Here is a 22,739-nt window from a genome sequence, read left to right on the forward strand (position 1 = left end):
AAACTTAGACTTGGTTTAGAAAAGTAATAAAAGTTTTTTTTTCTTAATTTTGTGTAATGTACAACATTCTGTTGGACTTTTAAGACACAGCAGCACGTTAGACTTGCACAGAGTATGTTTTTAATAAATGTTTGTTAAATTTAATTGAATGACCCATTTTCTTCTGGGAGCAGTCCACAATGACTCCTATGTCCTTTTCCTTGGGTATTTACTAATAACTTGAAGGCCATTAGCATAGTGCTGTGCAAGAACAGTGACTAGCTGATGCCTGACACAAGACTATCTAAACAACAGCCTTGGAAAAGCACCTAGAAACGTGCTTTTAAATCAACTTGTAAGACAAACTGAGTTGGGGAAATGATATCTTAGAAAGAAACTCAGACCCCAGGAAACAGGCCCAGTGAAGGAAGAGATCCTGATATCAGGAGAGAGAGATCATGATAATGTTACTATGGAGGCCACCTCCGGAGGAGAGACGAGGATAAGGATAAGGATAAGGTTGATAGCTCTATTGGTGGGCAGCCACTGGTGAAGGAATCCTGCCATCTAATAGCTTATTTTAATCAATGATTCTTGTTAATTGGGTGCTAAACTTAGTTGTTTCTATTGCCAAAGCAAAAGTTCTCATTGTCGTTTAAATTTCAATTCCAAGGAGCAAAATCCAGTTACCTGACTCTAGTTTTAGCCCTGTCTTTGCATACAACAGGCACTTAATAATGTTTGTTGAATTGAATTAACTTATAAGTGTATTTTAGATTATTTTTCCTAAGATATTCTTGCCCATGTTGAAAGTCATTGGTTATGTTACTGTAATTCAGAGACTTTCGGTAGATCTTTCCACAATTTAGTCATTAAGTTGGCATTCTACAAAAAAGTATAATGTTTTCTATGTATTTAGAGATCTAGATCATTTATAAAAATGTGAAATAAAACAGCACTGATAACTTGGGGATCATCACACTGTTTATTTTTTTCCATATAGAAAAATAGCCATATATCCCTATTTTAAATTTCCTATCTTTAATTTAGTTTTCTATCCATAAAAAATTCTCATGGGTGCCATTGCAACTTATTTTAAAAATAGAATTCATGTTCAGTTTACCAAATACTTTAAAAAAAAATCTAAACAATATGATTAGACATTCATTCAGAGACACAGAGGGGAATGCTGGACTTGGGGTCAGAAAATCCTCCTTTCAAATTTGACCTCTGACACTTAACAGCTCTGTTACCATGGGTCATTTAACTTCACTAAACTTCAGTGAATTCATCTGTAAAAGGGTGAAAATAATGCAGACAACACCTACGTCACAAAGTTGTGATGGAGCTTAAATGAGATGATGATATAAAATTTTGAACAGATTTTAGTGCTATATAAATGTCAGTTAATATTATTCTTGGCGAGATCTTAATTCATTATTATATTACCCCAAACAGGTACTCCCTTTTAATATGTCAACTCAATAAATGGAATTGGTTTAACATAGCTAATAAAATTAAACCTGTCTACTGTTTGTTACGTTAGAGTCAAATTTGTGGAATTTTGAATTTTTGAATTTCTTGAGTGCTAGTGTTTTCTCTTAGTATTACCAATAACTGTCTCCTGGACTCTTGGTGGTGTGATAGTATGTATCTTTTGTTGACTTTCACTACTGGGTTCTTCTGTATGATTACTGGGCTACAACATTCTTGCTTTCTGGTGGTTATTGGATCTTTTTTTTTTTTTTTTAAATTTCCCTTAGTACTTTGTTTCTCCCACACATATTTAGAGAACCCCCCAAAAAAAAAATCTTCCCCTTCCCCAAATTCTAGTTATCATGAACAAAATTATGCAATGAGAATAGCCCTTTTGTTTCTCTATAACTTTTGTGCTATTGTATGTTGTTTGATTATATCTTAGCATCTGTTCTCTATGAGAATGCTTCTCTGATTGTATTATAGAAGAAAAGGAGCAAAAAAAGCACATCTGAGAAACATATTTAGGTTATAGTCAGGTCACCGGATAACTATGTAAGCTTGTAAGAATTAATTAACTTTTCTGGGCCTAATTTTCCTATATATGTAAAGTGATGGGTTTGGACTAGATGAACCCTGAAGTTTCTTCTATCTCTGAATAGTCTAAGATTTTGTGATATAAACTTTCCCATTATGGAAAATTTATTAGAAATGTCTCTGTTTTGGATATTGAGGTTGCCATGTTGATATTTAATCAGATTGCATGGTATACTAGACCTGAAAATGGAAAGCAGTTACTTGCTTAGGTGAGAGTTAGTGTGTGGCAGATTTGTTTAAAAATCATATTGAGTAAAATGTTATGGTTGGAGGGGTGAGGGATACATAAATTAAGGAATGTTCAGTCTTGAAACGGAGGACTAGAGATGGAATATGATGACAAAGGGAATGGATATTGATATATTACAACTTTTGATTTATGTTGGTATATGTTAAGGTAGATGATAAAGTCACCATGAATAATTGGTTGTTAACCCTTTAAGACCTTGCTATATATGTCTTGTTTAGTTGGGTTACTTCAAAGTGTCACAGTGAAACATGAAAGACTGTGCAGAATTAGATGCTTGTGTTTAGTCACTTGCAGTATCTCTTGCTCAAGAGGAAAGCAGAAAAGAGTCTTAGTTCTGCAGCTTACTTAATTGGCAGTATGTCTGTGACAACACTGTGAAAGAACCAGAAGCATCTGCAGCAGATAGCTCCGTACTTGCCTTTCCACAAAATGTATGTACAATGATATAAGAATAGAAATAAGCTCCATACCTTCTCTTAAGTATGTATATGTGTATGAATGAATGTTTCAGTAAATGAATGAGGTAAAATTTTGATTCTACTGAGTTTATACTTTAGTTAGACTGTAATAAAAGTTTAAAGTGAAATTTCCATCAGTGCTGATTTGTAATCATTTCTGATTTCACCACCTTAAAATCTTTCTCCTCAAATACAGACACCTCTCTTTGGCATTTAAAGCTCTTCACAACATGACTCCACCCATCTTTCTCTCCTTACTCTATATTATTTCATTTCTTGCAGCCTTTAGTCTAGACAGTCTGGCCTTGCTGTTTCTTAAAAAAAGATCTTCTGTTTGCCAATGCAGTCCCTCATGCCTAGAATGCTTTACCTCTTTTCACCGCCACCATCCATATCCCATCTCTTAGAATCCATTGTTTCCCTCAAAATTCATGTTAAATGCCAATTCTTTCATGAAGAAAGTAATTAGTAAAATGATTATTGACTGGTTGGTTGATAGAACCATTTCTAAAATGAGAGTATGGATGTAATAGTATTTTCACTAAAAACTCATGACACCAGTCCTATATCATTGTCTCTTCATAATAGATGTTATTACTACTACTACTACTAGTATTATAACTACTAGTTATTACTATTACTACTAGTATTACTACTACTACTCCAGTAGTAATTTCATTGTAGAATTATCTGTCTTATCTACTCTGCTATTCTCTCCATGTTCTCAGCACTCCTTTACTAATTGCTGCAACTTCTCTTTTTTTCTAAATAATTGAACAAATGTGTTGACACAAATGGCCTTAGGCACACACATCACATTTTCACCTGAATAGTATAGCATAAATTGATTTAATTTCAACCATGACTTTTTTTTTGTACAGAGAATTTTTTAAAAAAATTCAAATTACTTACATCAACAATTAAGAAATCCAGCCAGCACCAGGCATTAGTGAAGTATGTTTGAAAACCATAAGCCACCCATTTTAGAAGCATTTCCAAAATGAAGATATAAGTGAAGACTTTGTCAGCATATTCCAACATTGTCTTGATGGTTTTTCGTTGTTCAATATAAATGTCTTCAAAAGCCTGTAAATCATAAGATTTTTTTGGACTATTTACATTTTCTAAGTATTATGCAAGACTCGTTTAGTACACTGCTGTCCCCGAAATAGAGCTTACTAGACGCTGGATAATGATGAAAACTAACCTTATAATTCAAAAGGATATAATAGATAAAGGGGGGGAGGGGATGGGCAGAGGGATTTCAGTTTCTGCACCCGTTGCTCTGAGTACATTTCCTAATATAGCTCTTATTGTATTTCAGATTATCCTTACAAAATGTGAATGAAATAAAGAAAATTGAACTTATAGTTTGATCAGGAAATTTACTTATTAGGAATATCCCTAGCATTCTATGATTATATGAATAGCTGGTTTGGGATTCTTTTTCTGCAAAGATCAAATTGAGTAGACATTAAAAAACTGACCAGAATTCATGATACTGTAAACATAATTATTTGGAGAAGATGGAATGATAGTTTATGTTGAATGCAACATTCTATTAGGCTATTTCTTTTTTAAAAAAAACAGAAAAAGTAGTCTGTCTAAACATCTGTTAGATAAACACAAGATGAGAAATTCCATCTGGTCATCCAATTTTTTTGATTTGTTCTGTAGTAAATTCCCCATCATTTCACCCCTTAAATGGCAAACTCTGCAGGGTATAGTTGTTTCCTCTACTTTCATTTTGAAATGCATCATAGACACAGCATTTTAGCAGAAAATACATTTAATCAAAACCTATTTGTTCACAGTGACATGTGTTTTACTTACCAGAGCACCACTGCTAAGTAGGATCATGAAGACAATAAATGTCTCGAACCAGTTGTGTTCAACAATGCTGTAACAGGTTTTCCTAAGATTCCACCAGATTTTTCCTTTGCCTTCTTCTGTACTTACTTGACAAAATGGGAACTTCTTGATGCAGCCTGAAAATGTTATTTGAGTATGACAAATTGGAAAATTGTATCTTATTCTTATTAGTTTTTTTATGGAGTTAACACATCTGTGGAAGACCATGCCAGTTTATACACAGAAATGGACGTCAGAGGAGGGACTTGAACTCATGTCTTCAGTCAGGTCTCTTTACAGCACCATGCTGTGATGTGATTTGTGTACATAATATGTTTGTGTGCTATAATACCATATACAGAAGCAAACAATCTATAGGTAACAGTGTAGTTACAAAGTCCAACTTTGCCGAGGTATAAAAATGTTCCCTCTATGGCCAATTATGCTGTTTGTCTTAGGCCCCAGGCCCTTGATGTATTAGACTGTAAGCCCCTTTAGAACATGGACTGTCTTTTACATGTCTATGTATCTTCTTATCACAGTGCCTAGTAAGTGCTTAATAATGCTTGATTTATACCGACTGATGAATAAAGTTGTTCTCTCTAGCTGATACCTTGGTACAATCTATATGTTCATGTTAAAGATGCTCTTCCAAATTATTTGTTCTGTTTTTCCTGATATCTTTCTCTGTTGGTTCTTCTTACAAAGTGTACAGCCTGTTATCAGCTTCTGTAAGCATCTTCCTTACCAGGTCGTCCTTTTAATTTGATCACACTGATGAGTAAATTATGATTGTCAGCTTCCTGTGTTCATGCAAATATTCTCCATAAATATTTCTCTTATACGTTCCTGTGCCACTATCTGTGATGCTGCTTGTTTAATCAAATTAAGAAATAGGTTTTAAACACCTACTAAGTGCCCTGTGAAAAGTATTATGAGCAGCATGATTATTTTTGTTTCTGTCAGTTAGACTTCTGGCCCATTACAAATTATTTCTTATAAGTCATTTGCAGGGATAGTGGATGAACTTGGCCTTGAAGCCAGGAAGACTTGGGTTTAAATTACACCATTGACTCATACTGTCTATGTGCATCTAGACAGGTCACTTAATCTCTCAGCACTCAGCTCTGTTAAAATATAAGTTGTTGAGGCGCCAGTATACAGTTCTAGAGATAGTTTTCTCACCTGGGAGTTCTCTATACTAAGGAAATCATAAACTAAAATAGGTGTTTATCCATAAAAGAGTGCATAAGAAACCCCTTACTTGAAGTGAAAGAAAATGACTTGCTGTAGTGTTTATAAAGCAAATTGCATTGTTCAAGGTTGAAGAGAAGAAACAGATTTATAATCCATATTATTTTCTGCTTATCACAAAGGGATCAATGAGACGACAGGAAAAAAAGACAAGAAACCTTCCTCTAGTTTTGGATTCCAGTGTGTTCTCATTATACCCTATTCCATTTTGGTTGTTCTAAATTCATTGCTTATATATTGCACAGATCAGTTCATGTATTGATTTCACTCCACTACTATATGTGTATATGTGTATGTATACATATATGTATATGTAAAATATCCATGAAGGAAAGAATCACGTCTCCGTTATTTTTGTGTCCCCCTGAAGGCTGAAGCCAGTGTTATGCACGCACAAAGTACTTAATCAGTTAATCAATTCTGAACAACTTATTACTTTCCTTCATGATCACTGCTAGGATTCTAGGTTACTCTTTCATACTATTGAAGTAGCATCTAGACAGACTTCTTGGAAAAGAACAAGTGAACCTTTCTAATTAAAAGACTTGCTATGAAAATGCCTTCCTCATCTCCTCTAAGTATTTCTTGTAAATGTGTCTCTCTCTAGAACAGTTAGCGTTCTGAAGAAAATTGTAATTGATTGTATTAAACAAAAACACCTCACCTTCAGTAAAACAGGCTTCTGGTTCAAGGTCTTCTTCTGGTTCCATTTCTGCTTGTTCACCTTCTCTGGGAGGGGCAACATCAACAGTGCTGCCTTCAGATGAACTGGATGCATTTAATTTCTGGAAACAAAACCCCATAAACAAAGGTTTTTCTCTTTGCTTAATGTTATCTGGAATATTCTTGTCATATTGTAAGACAAATTACAGTGGTGGTCTAAAAGTCCTTATTAGGATAACCAGTAAATATGTACTGTGAATTGTAAGATAACTAAGGTCCTAATAATGTGACTACTGACCTGATTCATGTATTATGGGATAAATTAAAGATGATTTCTCTTAGATGTGGGCAGTATGAAAAAGAAGTACCAATTATTTTCCAAAACTTTATTTGTATTAGGCTCCATTGTGAAATTACATCAAAATATTCTATTAGGAAGACTAAATCAGGTGCAGTCTGATAAAAATTTAGCATGCTGCTACCATTCCTGATTGCATTTATTAATTATGGGTCATATCAAGCCAATTTCTGCCTTAGAAATTGCAAATAGTTGGAGGAAAAGAATATGACCAGTTGCTACTAAGCACTGTCCATGTGTCTACAATTCTAGAAAGGAAGAGTAACCTATTCATATTAGTCATCATCATTATATTTGAACTTTGAGCTATTTCTTTCACTAGCTTGCTTATTTCTCCTTTTAATTTAAGATGACTCATGAATTTTGTACTGAAAAGCTGAAAAATTACCAAAAAATTTTGAATGAAATTGACATTTTATCACATGAGCAAGTTTAAAAAAATTGCATTGAATCTAATCAGGAGAACATTCTGAATTCAACATGTAACCAGATTAGGAACACCTGCTTTAAATTATTGTGATGTGCTATGTGGCTAGAAAAAAACATATTTAATGTTACAGGAGTTTATTAGGTGTTTTGAGATCACCCTCTTGAACGTATTACAAACTGCAACATACGTATAAATTGATGCAAACACATGAAGCAGAATAGATAGTTGGAAATGCAAAGCTTTTATCAATGAATATATATTGTCTGGAAATATTAATCATGCTAAATTCCCCCATAACTTCAGTAGGATTAAAGAGGTCTAAGATGGTTAATATAGCTTACAAAAGTACCCACATTATTTCCCAGATGTAGCCTAAATAATGGGAACATTGGGTGCCACATGCATAGTTCTTCAGGATTATAAAGCAAATGCACTTTCATACTTCAGTGTATATATAAGTTAAATGTAGCAGGCAGGTTTGAAGTAGGGTAATGTAGGGAATCTTTAACATATCATTGAAGTCAGGAAGACTTGGGGGTCCAGGAATGCCTCTGGCACATACTAACTGGGATCATGGACAAGCAAGTCATGTAACCTCCTAATGTTCTAGCCAATGCTTCTATGACTTTCAGTTAGAGACTCTGATTGTTGGTGGTGGAGTAAGTATCCACACTGAGAAGTTCTTCCTACTAAGAAATATCACAGATTTGGACCAAGTACAGAGGTTATTCTTTTTGTGGTATTTCTGGCTAGGTAACAGCAGCCATATCTAAATAAATATATTCTGATTATTAACTTAAGGCAGAATATAATTATAAGACCTTGGTGTCCTTCGATCATTATTATGAAATGCTTACTAATTGAAGCATCATGAAATGAGATGAGGCATCATTATTCCTGATGGGCATGGAAATGAGCTTTAGTCAATGATTACAGTAAAGGAACTTCTACCATAGTTTTGGTTCTGACCTACTAACCAATGTATTTTTGCCCAGTCTGGAGGGGAAAAGCCTCCCATTTTCCTGGAACTCTCATCTCTTTTTAAGAGATAAAGAAAAATGCTTGATAGAAAGTACAGCAGTAGTTATAGCACAATTGGGAAAATTGTTTCTGAGCATAGCTCATGGTGTTTTCCTGCCCAGGCCTTGTCCATTCCTGTTTTGATGGATGAGAATTAGGGTTGTTAACCTTTGGAATTTATAAAATACTTTTCCTAGGTATCCCTACTTTCCTTCTAGGATCAATATGGCATTTATAGTTTGTTTCGTATTTTTGCATTCGTTGCTATTATAAGTGAATGCTGTTTTATTTAGTTCCATAGATTTTATTTATCTAATATGCTTAATCTTTTGAAGGATAAAAACCATGTTTTCTACCTTTTTTTACATCTCTTAGTGTTTACAACAGATCAGAGAGCAGAGTAGTCTACTAAGTACCTATTCACTGTAACATTATACAGTGACTTTAATTCTCCTTCTTTTCATATAGGACTATCAGATTCTTAATATGAAACTCCATGTAAAGATACATTTTTATTATACAGTATAGTGGAAATTAGTTAACGAATGTTTTGTATATAAACATACTTAAAATATTTTGCTAAGATTAAAATTTTTTTCTTTTACAAAATATTGACAGATTTCAAATTTTAAAATGGAGCAATATTAATAAGGTCATATGCATACATTTAAAGGCCTTCAGAAAAGCACTGTGGTATAGTGGGAAAAGATTTGAATATAGAGCCACAGGGATTGAATTGCAAACCTGAATGTGCTGCTTGCTACCTGTGGGACCTTGGGCAGGTCACTTAATTTCTCTGAGCTCATCCATAAAATGAGAGGGCTTCTAAGGTCCATTTATCCTTTGCTCTCTTATATATCAGTTATTTCAATGAAGTTGTATGGTGATCATCTTTTTTTTACCCTACAGTTACCTGCCATGTAATTCATTGAGACGTTAGCATTAAGTGCAAGCACTTGTTTTTCTGAGAGTCTGAAAAAGGATTAATTCAAAGTTCATAAAGGAATGACATTCCTTTTACTCAGCTCTGTCTTACTGTTTCCAAAGTGAAATACCTTGTTTTTATGAATGAAAGGGGGAGAAAATTCCTCCATTCCTGCCCCACTTCATGATTCTCTGCCCCAAATGAGTACAAATCCATTTATTGTAAGGGCTTGTAATTATCCTGTAGCCTATGAGATTTACAACTTCTTCTGCTTCTTAAGCTCTGCAAAGCGGTTTAAGGAATGGAATGGGCCTAGAGCTGCTGCTGCTGAATTACAGGATGAAAATATTTATGATTCTAGAGCACTAAACTAAGACTACATGTTGGGACTTATGTTCCTACATTATTCTGGGTAAAATAATATCCATTTCACTTTTGTGAATTTGTATTGGAGATCCCTTAAATGTTATAATCAATAGTCTCTAACTTCTGTATTAGAAATTTAGATGCATTTGTATTTTATATCATTTTCTAGAAGTATCATTGTAATAATAATTTTCTAATACCTAAAGTCTATAACAATGCCTTCAGAAATACTGAGTTTGGTGAAATAATTACTCTTAACATAATAGTTTTCAAAACTGTTGATTTATGTGACTTTCTTATTTTAAAGTTTTGTTTTTATTATGAAGCTAGATCAATTTCTACGCAGAGACCTTCTGGTCACTGGAAATGTTTGCCATTCTGCTTCTACTTTGCAGTAAATTAAAGTCTAAAAGATCTTTAAAATAAGTTAAATTTGACAGAATGATATTCATTTAAACATGATCAAACTTTCACTCTCACAGAGGATAGTTCCCTTTATGGCACATGCTGTAATAATCCTATCAACATAATTACTCATCTAATTTAAAAGCAAAATACAGTACAGTGATTGACAAATATGACAACTCATTCCCGAATGAAGAAACTGAAATAAGCCCATGTACTGAGAAACTCAGGTTCCTCTGATGAAATGACTTTACCAAGTAACTGAAATAAATATAATTTCTGAAGTACTTGGAAAAGAGAAACAGGTAATAAGCATGATGTAATAGGAAAACTAAGTATAACATAACAAAGTTCAAGTTTGAACTTGTTTCCTTAGACTTTTTTTTTATCTTATTGTTGAATTTAGATTTTCATCCCTTGTAGACTTTAGTCTGGTCCTACAGAGAGATGATGACTTATTCTCCACAGATAGATATTAGAAAGCGTGTTATTTTTATTTTTTAGGATGCAACATTCTCAAGGCCTGATTCAGCCATGGAAAACATGCCCAGCTCGAGCAGAAGCCTAGTGCAATGCTGTAAGAAGCTGCGTACTGAACAAAGAACCATGTTCTCAACATCAAGATTCTAATTCATGGAATAATTCAGAAAGGTAAATGGAAGTACTTCTTGGAGGAATAGACTAATTCGAGATATACAGTGACATAACTGGCACTAAAATGGGCCACAAATACATCAAAAACAAAGAAACTTCTATAATGTATTTTCATATATAGGAATTCCCCTTTAGGATGAAATAGCTCTTACAATTAAGTGATGAAATTTAATAACACGTAAGAGAGAGCAGTGGCCTACTTCAACTGAAATGCCTCACAGTTCATTTATTTTCAATTAGCTATTAAATGTTTGAGTTTCATGAATTATCTTATGGTTCAGGAGACAAAATTAAAAGAGAAGGATTCAGCCATTACAGATTGTCTTTAGATAAATAATGACATTACTCTTAAACCTTATGTGATTTGTCTTGCAAATAGAAAAAAAAAACAACTTTTACACATACACTTCCAGTAGGGCCTTAGTCTGATCTTTTGGATTTGTTTATGCATATCTTGACTTTAAATATTGTCACATGCGGTATAGCCAGTGGTGGGTGGAGAGCTGCTTCCCTTCTGGCCCCAGGCAGTTAGACCAGAGATAAGCAAATCGCTTTCTGTACCACCTGTGGTCATTCCGACACTATTAAATACAGGAAGAAAACTACTGAAACCAGGCCTCACCATCAGAGATTTCAAATATGCCTTCCCTCAGTGATCTTCTTTGGACTTATTTTCAGGTTAGGAAGCGATGGAGGTGATAGGCAAATAAAGCTTTTAAGGTTTTTTTTTAGCTGGCATCGCTGAGACCTGAGAACAGTGTGCAGAGCACACTCCCTCAGCTTTTGAAGAGCAGGAGATATGAGCACAAAAAAGCCAAGAGACGAAACATATGCTTGCGATATTCGTCTTGTACACAGATACACACACTTTCATCCACACTAGCCTTTTTTGAGGCACAATAAATTGAAGACACTCGACAATTCCCTAGAGTGTTAGGTCATAAACATTTGTCATTTCAACTGTCATCTTTGCCCATGGATATGTTGTTTCCATATGAGTTTCTAGAAATGTAGCTAGAAGAAATTGGGGCCACATCAGGAGAGGGAGGAAATTGAAGCTGTACGTGATTTTCATAAACGACAAAACAAATGGCTAGAAAATTCATGTGGAAAAGAGCTAAGGATTTTTAGTGGACCAAAGAGGAGGAAACAACTCAATATGAATCAATAAGATGATATGGCGGCCAAAAAAGCTAATGATAGTTTAGGTTATATTCACATTGGCATAGGGCAACTAAGGGACTCCATAGTGTATAGAGCGCCAAGTCTGAAGTCAGTTTGAACTGAATTCAGATACAAACAGCTGTGTGACCCTGAGCAAGTCACTTAACACTTCTCTTTACCTCAGCTTCCTCCTCTGTAAAATGAGGATAACAGTACCTACCTCCCAGGGTTGTTGAGGATCAGATGAGATAATTATAAAGTGCTTAGCATAGGTCTGGTACATAGTAAACACTATATAAATATCATTATCATTATCTTAAATAGGGAAGATTATGCTCTCGCTATAAGTGGTCAGGCCTCATCTGGACCATGGTGTTCAGTTTTGAGTACCACAATTTTAGGGAAGATATTTATAAGCCAGAGTTAATCTAGAATCATATGATATGGGTATCTATTGAAAGAAACTATTGTTGATGTAGAAAATAAAGCCTTAAGGGGACTCACTACAGCTGTGGCTAAGAAGTGTAAGATATATTTTGTTTCCCAAGGGGAAAAACTAGGACCAACAAATGGAAGTTACAGAGAGCTACATTACAGCTTGACCTAAAGAAAAGCTTTCTAATTATTAGCTTTGTCCAAAAGCAGACTATATGGCCTTTGAAAGTGGTGGGTGCCCTATCACTGGAGTTCTCTTCAAGTTGATGCCAAATGATTAGATTTCAGGATGGATTAGAAGAGATTCATATTTAGATTTGTGTGAGGGGTTAAGATGACCTCTGAGATCCCTTCCAACTCTGAGGTTTTGTCATCTTATGGTTCCTTGTGCTCTAAAAAGACTATAGGAAGCCCAAAACTCTGTACAGTATAGGCATAAGTCTTCAGATTTAGGTAGGTATTTTAGGGCTTCTAGAATTTTTTTTATTCTGAAATTCAGAAGGAAAGGCCTTCTTGTTATGAGCATGTTATTTATGTTCTGAAATGTTAAATTATTATCTCTTCTGCTATTGATAGGAATTATCAGATTTTCTGTAGTGTGATTTTTCAAAATAAATACTCATCTCAAAAAAGTCAGCACTTATTGAAAAAGCATTGAATAAATCAACAGGCATTCTGGGTCCTCAGTCCCACACTACATCATTATTTCTGGATTTGTGCCACAACATAGCAAACTCAATTATTACTGATTATAAGGAGAGTAGAAGTAGATTAATTCCACAGATAACCTGAATCTCTATTTTAGCAACTAACTTGTGTTTCCTTCCCTGAAAGGATTTTGTGATAGCCAGGATAGCATTCCATTGACATATGATTCAGAATCTCCCTCCCACTGCCTTCACTATAGTGGTGATTCAGAAAAATAAAGAAAGCAATTAAATGAATGAAAGGTGAGCACAGGGCAGAGAACATTAGTCAAGAAAATAATCCAAGCATCTGAAAAGTCCACAAGTATATAATTGACTTGGGAGTTGACTTTATTTACCAAATAATTAAAAATAATAAAGACCATAAAGTCCCCAAGCTCCATTTTGCCTCCTCAATTCTAAAATACAGAATTTAGGAAGAAAATGTGGTGAAATTAATGTGAATCATGGAAGGGCTAAAACAAAAGGTGAGTGTAAAGCTCCAATTACACAAAGGCTGATGATATTCTCCCAATCTCTTTTAATTACTCTGAGATGATCACCATTTCCCATTTATCCACAACATGCTATTTAAATCACTTTTTTTGATATAACCATGTAACATGCCATTTACTACATAAAAATTCATGAAAGCCCAAGATATGTGGTGCCCAAATGAATACAGACTATGGCCCTTCAAATCTCAAAAACTCAGATTACCTCTCATTTCATAAAGTCTTTCCCTGTGTCAATGAAAACAAACTTGTTAATATTTTGAACATGTGGTTTGAGGGGACTGTAAATTACATGACTAAGACATACTGAATATGGCTGCTTAGTAACATCTGCTAGGTTGTTACTGGTTCTGTTTTAGACATATTCCACTTATAAGGGCTGAATCAAGAAAAGGTAGTGGTTTCATTTTTGTCAGATAAAAGCAAATAAACAGGAAGTACATGCTCTACTTATCCCCTTACCTGTATTACACTTAATACTCCTGTCTAGCTTAAATCTGTATTTTAAAGTCTACTGAGCATGCAGTCATTAATCTTAAGGATGACATAGCATGTAGCTTAATAAACTCAGTAGCAAAATCGTTTCTAATGTTGGGGCTGCCCATCTTGCCTGACCATGCTATGATGTGAGTCACATGATTCAGCAGAGAGCAGCTGTGCATGTATCTACTGTTTTGCGATGAAGAAGGAAGGGACATAGCTGAGAAGCATGCAGGCCAATCAATATCCATTTTTAAAGTTATTATATATGTAGAACTTGCTTAGGTAACCTGGGTGAATGTGGTGGGACGTGCCTCTGTCTGGTTTAATAAGCACCAGAGCTGCATTCTTGACTGCTCCAGCTTGACTCTACCCCTGTGAGAAGTAAGAATGGTAAGTAGTGAAGTTCATGATAGGATATTGCTAGATTTTCCTCTGGAAACTCTACTTCAAATATGATTTTAAAGAAAAGAAACATTTTACCTTTTTTATCCCCCTGTTACAGTCAGGGTAGTAAATGAAACCAGTACATTTTAAAGACCTAATGAGAAAATTCAGATCTGAACTTTTATATCTCAATCAAAAAGTATAATCAGCATAATTCCACATAATAGCTTAGACTAATACTGGGCTAAACACACAGAAGACTACAAAGCACCACTTTATAATTTAATTTTTGAGATCTCTTCCATTTCATTCTTACAAAATTTTGCTTATTCTTATACCAACCAATTTAACTAAGTTTAGAAAATTATAGAAAGGATTCATGTTTTTCCTGTAAGGTTTCAGGACACATCTTTTCCCAGCTGCACAACTAATTAGTTAAATTTTATTATTAATAAGAAGAATAAGTGAATGTTAAACTTTTCAAATGCCTTCTAAACTTGCCATTATTTACTGCCTCATCCAAAGCAGAAATACATTCCAAAGTTTTATTAGATATGTCAGCATTGGTGTATGAATTATTTACTTAACACTAAGCCAGAAAGCATGATTTACTTTCTAAATCAGATCCAAGCATTCTTTGTCTCAAAATCTTTTTAAAAAAAAATGGAATTTTTGTTCTTTACATACATATGACAGGTACGAAATATAAAAAGTAAGCATTTAAAGGTCTTTCCCTTCTCTCTGGATGGAATTGAATCCATAAATGAGCAATTTCTGAGTATTTCAGGACAAAGGTACATTTCATAGGGAAATAAATAAATAAATCTCTTCAGCAATCTAAGAACATCATCCTTTTTACATGTGTGAATGCAGACATTGGCTTTCCTTGAGTGTGTTATCCCTACCAAAGGCAAATATTTCCCTTTCCAAAATACATAATTTCTGTCAGTGGCACCATCAGTCTTTCAGTCTCCCAAGCTAGAAGTCTTGAAGTCATATATGAATCTTCATTCTCCACTTCCTAACTAGCACCACATCTTGTCATTTCTTCTTTCAAGATGTTTTTCAGTTTTAAACCTTTCTTCTTAATTCCTACTGGTATTTGATAAGTTAAGAATGCAAAGTACAAGAACGTTTTTCCTCTTAATTTCGTACGATTACCTACATTAAATATCTGATTGTTATTTCAAGGTATACTGATGTTCAACGCTAAAATAATTTTTAAATATTTTTAGCTATGTTACTAATATCATTTATTTTCTCATTAATTCCTCCCCATACATTGATGGACAGTTGCGCTACATTCTACAGGTATACAACTTATTCAATGTCATCTTGAAAAAGTATAGAGTGGTATAAAAAAATCACCAAGTGTATGACATTATATAAATGGGAATGAGAAGTAGGCAAAGGTTTAATGACAAGGGAATTATTGAATCCTATCATTATGATTCTACATAAACTATGGAAAGATTCTCTCTAAAGTGGGGCAGAATTCTTTTGAGTAGACATATAAAAATATTTGTATACTTTAAGCAGGCTTAGTCGTATTCTAAGACTACACACATTTGTACCCCAGAAAACTATGAAGGTATATACTCGACTTTCCAAGGCACTAATATAGAAAAACCTATTACTCAGACTTGTTGGTACCTGTTTGCTTTTATGTTTGTCTCTTTATTTTTAAAGGTTCCTCTTTTGCCTTCTATTCTAAATTTTGATGTTCTCTGAGACTATGTATTTAGTGCTCTTTCCTCCACCAACTATAGCTATTCCTTTGGTGTGCTAATTATTCAAATATTTCATAGTTTCCATGATCAACTTTATGTTAATGATTCATTAATATACATTTGCTACCTTGATCTCTCATCCAAGTAATCCCACAATTATACTTGGCTGTGCCACAGATGTCACTTTAAACTCAACATATCTAAAATTGAAGCTCATCTTTCCCCCAAAATTTGGGGCCTTAGCTTAAAGACACAAGTTCCAGTGGTACTACCAAACTTTCAGTCTCCCAGGCGAGACATGTTGCAGTCATCTTTCTTCTCCTTCATCTCCTTTCTACTACAGAATCAAAGACATCTGTGAAATGTAACACATCTTTTCAATTCCTCTTGATAGCACTATAGCTCAGGTCCTTATCATGTCATTACTGGATTATTACAAAAATTTCTTAACTGGTTTCTGTGCCCCCAGTTTTTCTCTACTTTAACTCAACTTACATATTACTGTCAGGCTAACTTTGTAGTGCACCATTTTCATCATATTTCTATGCTCAAGAACCTATAAAGGTTCTTTGTTTTCTATAATATCAGGTTCAAAATCTTCTGCCTGGATTTCAAGGCCATCCATGATCTGATCTCACCACTCTTTTACACTAAGCGCCTTTTGCATCATTGAGGTCAGTCCTATCACTGTGTTGCATCTGTATTATGCTTTCTTTTTGTCTCTGTGTTTTTGCTCATGTTGCTCCTTCCTGTCTCATGTGATCTATGTCTTATCCATTCTTCAAGTCCCACCTTGCCAGTGAAGCATTTCCATACCAGTACAGCTTACACTGAATTTTTCGTTCTCCAAAATTTTCTTGCCCTTAGAGTCAGTACCTGTATATTTTAACATATTTTTCTCTGATCATTTCACATGCATGTGTTTTCTTCCCTTAACCAGATGGTAAGTTTCTTGAGAGCAGGAGGAACATCATTTTCTTCTGTATTAACAAAGCCTAGGACTGTGCTTGTCTATACTAAATAAATAATTTTGGATTGATGTTTCTTTTTTGTTTCTTTTCTTTATCTTTTTCAAGAAATCTAAGGAGCAAATTAGTATTTTGGTATGACCAACTAAGCTTAATTTCATTAAGTGACTTATAGAATGAGTAAAGAAAGGAATAATCAAATACTTTTGTATAATGCGTTAAGGTTTACAAAACACTTTCACATTAGCTCTAATGTGTTGGCAACTGTGAGATTTCTACAAAATGGTTAGGATAGCAAGAGTTGTAAATTGGTTACTCACTGTGGTAAGGTTTCAGATGTTATGTAATTTGGGATGAAAATTCTATATTCACACACTAAAAGAAGTCTGGTCCCAAAGTAGAAGCATCATGGATCTGATTACTATGCTGGCAGTACTAAGCCTACATAGCAAATCTTTGAGTATTTTGACATTTTCTATTGGCACAATAGTTTGTCTTGAAAAAGGATTTGAATAATTTATAATAACCTCTAATTCTTGTCCACACAACAAACACTGAGGTGCAGCATTGGCAGAGTTAATCGTACCATTGGTTGGTTTTACCATGAAAGATAGTATGTATTCTGAATATCCATGTTTGAAATTTGCAGTAGAAAGGCAAGAACATATATATGAAACAGAGAATTAAGATTGGTTTGAGTTATCAGGTCCCAGACTGGTACTTTTTCAGAGTTCTGATTCTTGTTCTAATTTGCAAAAAGACAAATAACATCACAATTTCTATTTTTTCTTAATGATTAAAGCATTAGTATATTGATACATACCATATATATGTGTATGTATATATATATATATATATATATATACACATACATACATGTCATATATAAAGACAAAATACCAAGATCCTACATATAAAATGCTATGTTCCATGAGCTAGTAATAAGGTAAAATGACAAATTAATTCCAATATTCTTTTCTACTTGATTTAAAACATGAGCTTATTTATCCTGTAAACATGACACTCATATAATACCCTATCCACTTTTCAAATATGTACAGATAGTAAAATTTTAGCTAGTTATCTAATTATCATTAATCATATTCATGGTTTATTTATATAAGTTCAGATGTATATGTATAACAATATTAAAATAATCTAGTCCACCAAATGTATACCATAAATGATGTATTGTACAGTTAAATACATATGTGGAGTAACTGAAATATAATACATAGAATTTCCCAAAGAAGAAATGATGCAGTGCCATGGCTGTATGGGAGAAAACCATTTTTGGAAGGACAAATGGAGTTGATTAGAAAGACTTTTTTTAACATAGAATTTAGAGAAAAAAAATTTTTTTGAGAAAATTGATTTGCAGGTCTTTCAGAAACATCACTTTACTCTGGAAAATTATGATTTCCTAACATTAGGTTCAATGCTATGTGGTTTATACACATCAGAATTATAACATCTAATACCCTATTCATGTGTAATTTAGGAGCATTAAACAACTATATCACTATCAGAAGTTGTACAAATTACAACTTAAAAAAAATTCATACCTCTTTGCTTTCTTCCAGTTCTGACTCACTGCTGAAATCTTCAGTATTTAAGTTTTCAAAATCAGATTCACCAACTGCAATTGGAACTGTTACTGTAAGGCTGGGGTTGTTTATGAATGACATGTAATCATTTTCATCAATTACATATTTTTCCACACTGCTGCCTGTACCTACACCACTGGTAGTTCCATTACCATCTTTCAGATAATTAAGGTCTTTGCTTATTTCAACTGGAGTATTATTGGAAATGCAGCTTTCTATCTTATTGCCTTCAAGGACTTTGATTTCTATAGCATTTGGCTTTCCAACAAAGGCTTTTTGGACACATTCCCGAATTTCTTTTTTCACATAATCTATTCCCTTCTGCATTCTCCCCACAGCAATCTGGAGATTGTTCATTTCATTATCATCATCTGTAGCAGCAAGGTTGTCTGAACTAAATGAGCTCAGCAGCAAGGCCAGAAACAGATTCAGAACCTAAAGGAAAATAGGAGATAAATGTAACGTTATTCATTTTTACATATGTTTGAAATCTTCAAACTCTAGAGTCTCCAAATAATTAAAATTCACGATCAAGGATAGTGGAAGATAATGGAGAAGTACAAGGTGGTTATGAATAGGCTGTAACACATAACAAATTAGGAATTATGAAAAACTCTGCTACGGTATATTATTAAAGAAATATATGTCTAAAAGAAAAGATGGGCCAGGCATGTTGTGAAAACAAGATACGAGCAGTTAAATAAAGCATTAAAAATGGGTGATCTCTTAGATCCTACACCTGACAAAAACAAAAACAAAACAAAAATGAATCTCTTCTTCCTGTCACCAAAAGGACAATGAAACATCACAAACTTCCCACCAATATTCCTCTCCCCCCAGCCAATTAATGCATTGCTAGTTATGTAGCCCAAACACTAGATAACAATCATTGTAGGGCAGAAAGACCAGCAAATAGATTATAATTCTGTCGAGCCTTTATTCTTATATTCAAACTATGGTAAATGTTGACATTAGCTAGTACTGCTATGACACATATAAAAGCCTCTGTCGTGTCCCTCTCAAGTCAGAAGAAGGAGTTTTTTCCACTTTACTAGTTTTAACTTCCCCCTTTCATTGACTTTCACAAGGATGCTCTTAGCTTAATTGTTAAACAATGTATAATAAATAGCCAGAGTTTGGCCACTATTAGTGACTTCAGATGTAGGTTGCCTCAAATAAAAACTGCTTCAGATAAAGAGCTGTTAGAATAGAGCAGATTATTTTAAACAAAAATTTCTAAAGAGCAAATTGTACATTTGCACAAGACTTTAAGTTGTCTTATCATAAATATACTTTGCAATTTGTGTGCGCGTAGAATTTAAAAGAGAAGTGTGTGCAGATACTTTAAACTATAATCATGTACACAAATTACTTTTGTCTCTTATCTTCTCTACCAATAGAATATGATATGAGATGAGAATCTAACTGAAATTCCAGCAACAGCAGCAGGAAATGTGGAAGCAATTAAATGATAAACTAATAAGCTATGATTGATACAGTTATAGTCTACTGTTGCTGATGTAAAGGGAAATTTATTTAGAGATATTTTGGGGGGCTTAAGGTGTCTCCATAAATTCATTATCTGTGTGGTAAGCAGACGCATGTGAGAGGTTAGGGTCCTAGTTTGCCTCCCAGCTGTCCTTTAGATTCTCTTCTTAACCTAAAGCCTCTGAATCTGAAAAGAGTAATTGCATACATATGCCTATATGTGTAGATAAATAGATCTATCAGATTGCTGCTACAGTTCACTCAAGAATGCAAGTACTTCAGTTTCTTCTAAGAGGGCAGTCTAACCCAGTACAACCAAGAACAGCTTTTGATTCATTCAAAGACAACTGAGACATTTTAACATTAAGCAACATAAAACCACAGTTCATACACTTATACTCAGTTAGCTCCTGTCAGAACACAGCTCAAAATGAGCTGAGGCTTAGAAAGTGCCTACAAATTTGAGGAATCTAAACAATTTCTATAACTTAGATTCAAGTCCCTAGTTTCCTTTTCTCCCCTTTCTAGGTAATTCAAACTGATAACATGAAGGAAGGCATTATACCTTATTCCTGTTTATGTCTTACAATATTTTATAATTAATAGGGATTCAATAAATATTTGTTTAAGGAATGAATTATTCAGAAATTCTCTGAAAAGAATTAAAAAACTCAGGAATTTTTCTGCAATTTTTTTGAGTTTTTGTCTGAAGCATATCAATAATTATACCAGATTTGAATATTGTAAAAGAAAATAGAATCAGAGTTCCAAATCTCTCAGTATCTCTCAATAGTTTGATAGTCATGTGACATGCCTCCTAATTTCTGAAGAATATTATTGGGGTATTAAGACAGAATAAACTGTAGAAATACTTGTCTGAACTGGATATTTCCTACATCCATATATTTGTGGACATGTACATTATTTATGACAGATATATCTTTGAATCATTTGGAATGAAAACATACCACTAGGTTCCCAATCACCATGACCAACATGAAAACAATAAGGCACATGGTTTGGCCTGCCACCTCCATACAGTCCCACATGGTCTCTATCCATTCTCCACACAGCACCCGGAACACAATGAGGAAGGAATGGAAAAAATCATGCATGTGCCAGCGTGGCAGTATGCAATCAGTGTTGATCTTGCAGACACATTCTTTGTAGCTCTTGCCAAAGAGCTGCATGCCAACCACAGCAAAAATGAAGACAATGATGGCCAACACCAAGGTCAGGTTTCCCAGAGCCCCTACTGAGTTTCCAATGATCTTTATCAGCATGTTCAGTGTTGGCCAAGATTTTGCCAACTTGAAAACCCGGAGCTGGAAACAAGGGGAAAGATACTTTCAGTATTAATCATAATGAACGTTTGGAAGATTTTTATTTTATCTGAAATGTTGTAGGTACACCTCTAAATGATGGCGAAAGTCAGTGTGTGCTAGGCCAATTCTGTATTGATACTTAAATAGAAAATTTGTAATATTGGTGCCCCAGATTAAGAAATTATATTATTATAAAAGTATTCATGTGGTATAATTTCATATTATATGAAATTCCTGTAAAATAGTAAAGAAAGAATAAATATTTAGGTAGTGATAATGAAATTATTCATTCAACAAAAATTGTTGAAGCACTTAGCTTGCCAGAGAAGTAAATCAAATAGAAAGCTGGCCTAAAAGCCAAGAATGATTCAGGTCCCACCTCTGACATGTATTTTCTGTGTGACTCTTGCCAAACAACTTCACTTTTTCATGCTCTAGGTCAAACTCTGGATTCAGTCAAAAGGCCACACGTAATTATCTAGAAGGCTACATGTGGCCTCAAGGTCACAGGTTCCCCACCCCTGCTCTAGGCAATTTTCTAAGACTATTAAATTACAGAGAAGGTACTAACTTTCATGAGTAGAAAGTGTTTTCTCACATGAGTTCTCTGTACCAGTGAAAATCACAGATCAAGTCCCTATCCTAGCCTTACAGACTGACGAAAGAGAATAGTTAAACTTTATTAAGGGATTACTAATGAATTTAGGTAACTAAAACTCCCTATAGTTTAGGGAAGAAAAATGAAATTTATTTTTCAAAAGTGATTTTCAAATTATTTTTAAATTAAAGGAGGAAAAAATAAACTATTTTTAAAGACAAAATATCTTTTTTCTTAAAATTTTTCAATCATAATACCAATATAGATTTTGCTAAATATTTATTGTAAAGACTCACACTAAAAACCTTTGTAAAATTTTAGTTTGTGGTAGTTAATTGCTTAGATTAACGAATGAGTTGTAAATTTAATTATATTAGATATAAAACAGTAGCAAAAATGAACTGTTTGCTTACTGTTTTTTTCAAGTTTCAAAAGCATATTTACTAGTCCTTTAAAGATATCTATAGAATGTTATCATTTTGTGGTAAATACCAATAATACTCTTGGTTCTTGGAGCATAGGCATTCCTATCTAAGGCTTTACTGGAAATTTCATTACCTCACATATTAATACTTATTGAAAGTTCCTGATCATAGAAACATATAATGATTATAATTTAATATAAACTTCAGAATAATAAAAGCAGAATATAAAGAGAGTGATTCTGCAG

The 22,739-nt window shown here is 33.9% G+C and overlaps 1 protein-coding gene and 1 long non-coding RNA gene across 3 annotated transcripts in view; one reads left to right on the forward strand and one right to left on the reverse strand.

Annotated features, from left to right (window-relative positions):
- The window catches only part of LOC140505805 (uncharacterized), a 131,556-nt gene that overhangs the window by 91,785 nt on the left and 17,032 nt on the right, over window positions 1-22,739 (forward strand). Inside the window, exon 3 of the long non-coding RNA XR_011967671.1 lies at window positions 10,537-10,683. This is a non-coding gene — a long non-coding RNA (uncharacterized lncRNA). The remainder of the gene's footprint in view (window positions 1-10,536; window positions 10,684-22,739) is intronic.
- The window catches only part of LOC140505803 (sodium channel protein type 3 subunit alpha), a 153,939-nt gene that overhangs the window by 37,395 nt on the left and 93,805 nt on the right, over window positions 1-22,739 (reverse strand). For both annotated transcript variants that reach the window (XM_072612187.1, XM_072612188.1), the window contains 5 exons: window positions 21,115-21,471; window positions 18,617-19,093; window positions 6,530-6,650; window positions 4,594-4,748; window positions 3,673-3,846 (listed from right to left, as the gene is read on the reverse strand). In XM_072612187.1, coding sequence (XP_072468288.1) covers window positions 3,673-3,846; window positions 4,594-4,748; window positions 6,530-6,650; window positions 18,617-19,093; window positions 21,115-21,471 — 1,284 coding nt within the window. The remainder of the gene's footprint in view (window positions 1-3,672; window positions 3,847-4,593; window positions 4,749-6,529; window positions 6,651-18,616; window positions 19,094-21,114; window positions 21,472-22,739) is intronic.

Source organism: Notamacropus eugenii, chromosome 5 (genome assembly GCF_028372415.1).
Source record: "Notamacropus eugenii isolate mMacEug1 chromosome 5, mMacEug1.pri_v2, whole genome shotgun sequence".
Lineage (NCBI taxonomy): Eukaryota > Metazoa > Chordata > Mammalia > Diprotodontia > Macropodidae > Notamacropus > Notamacropus eugenii.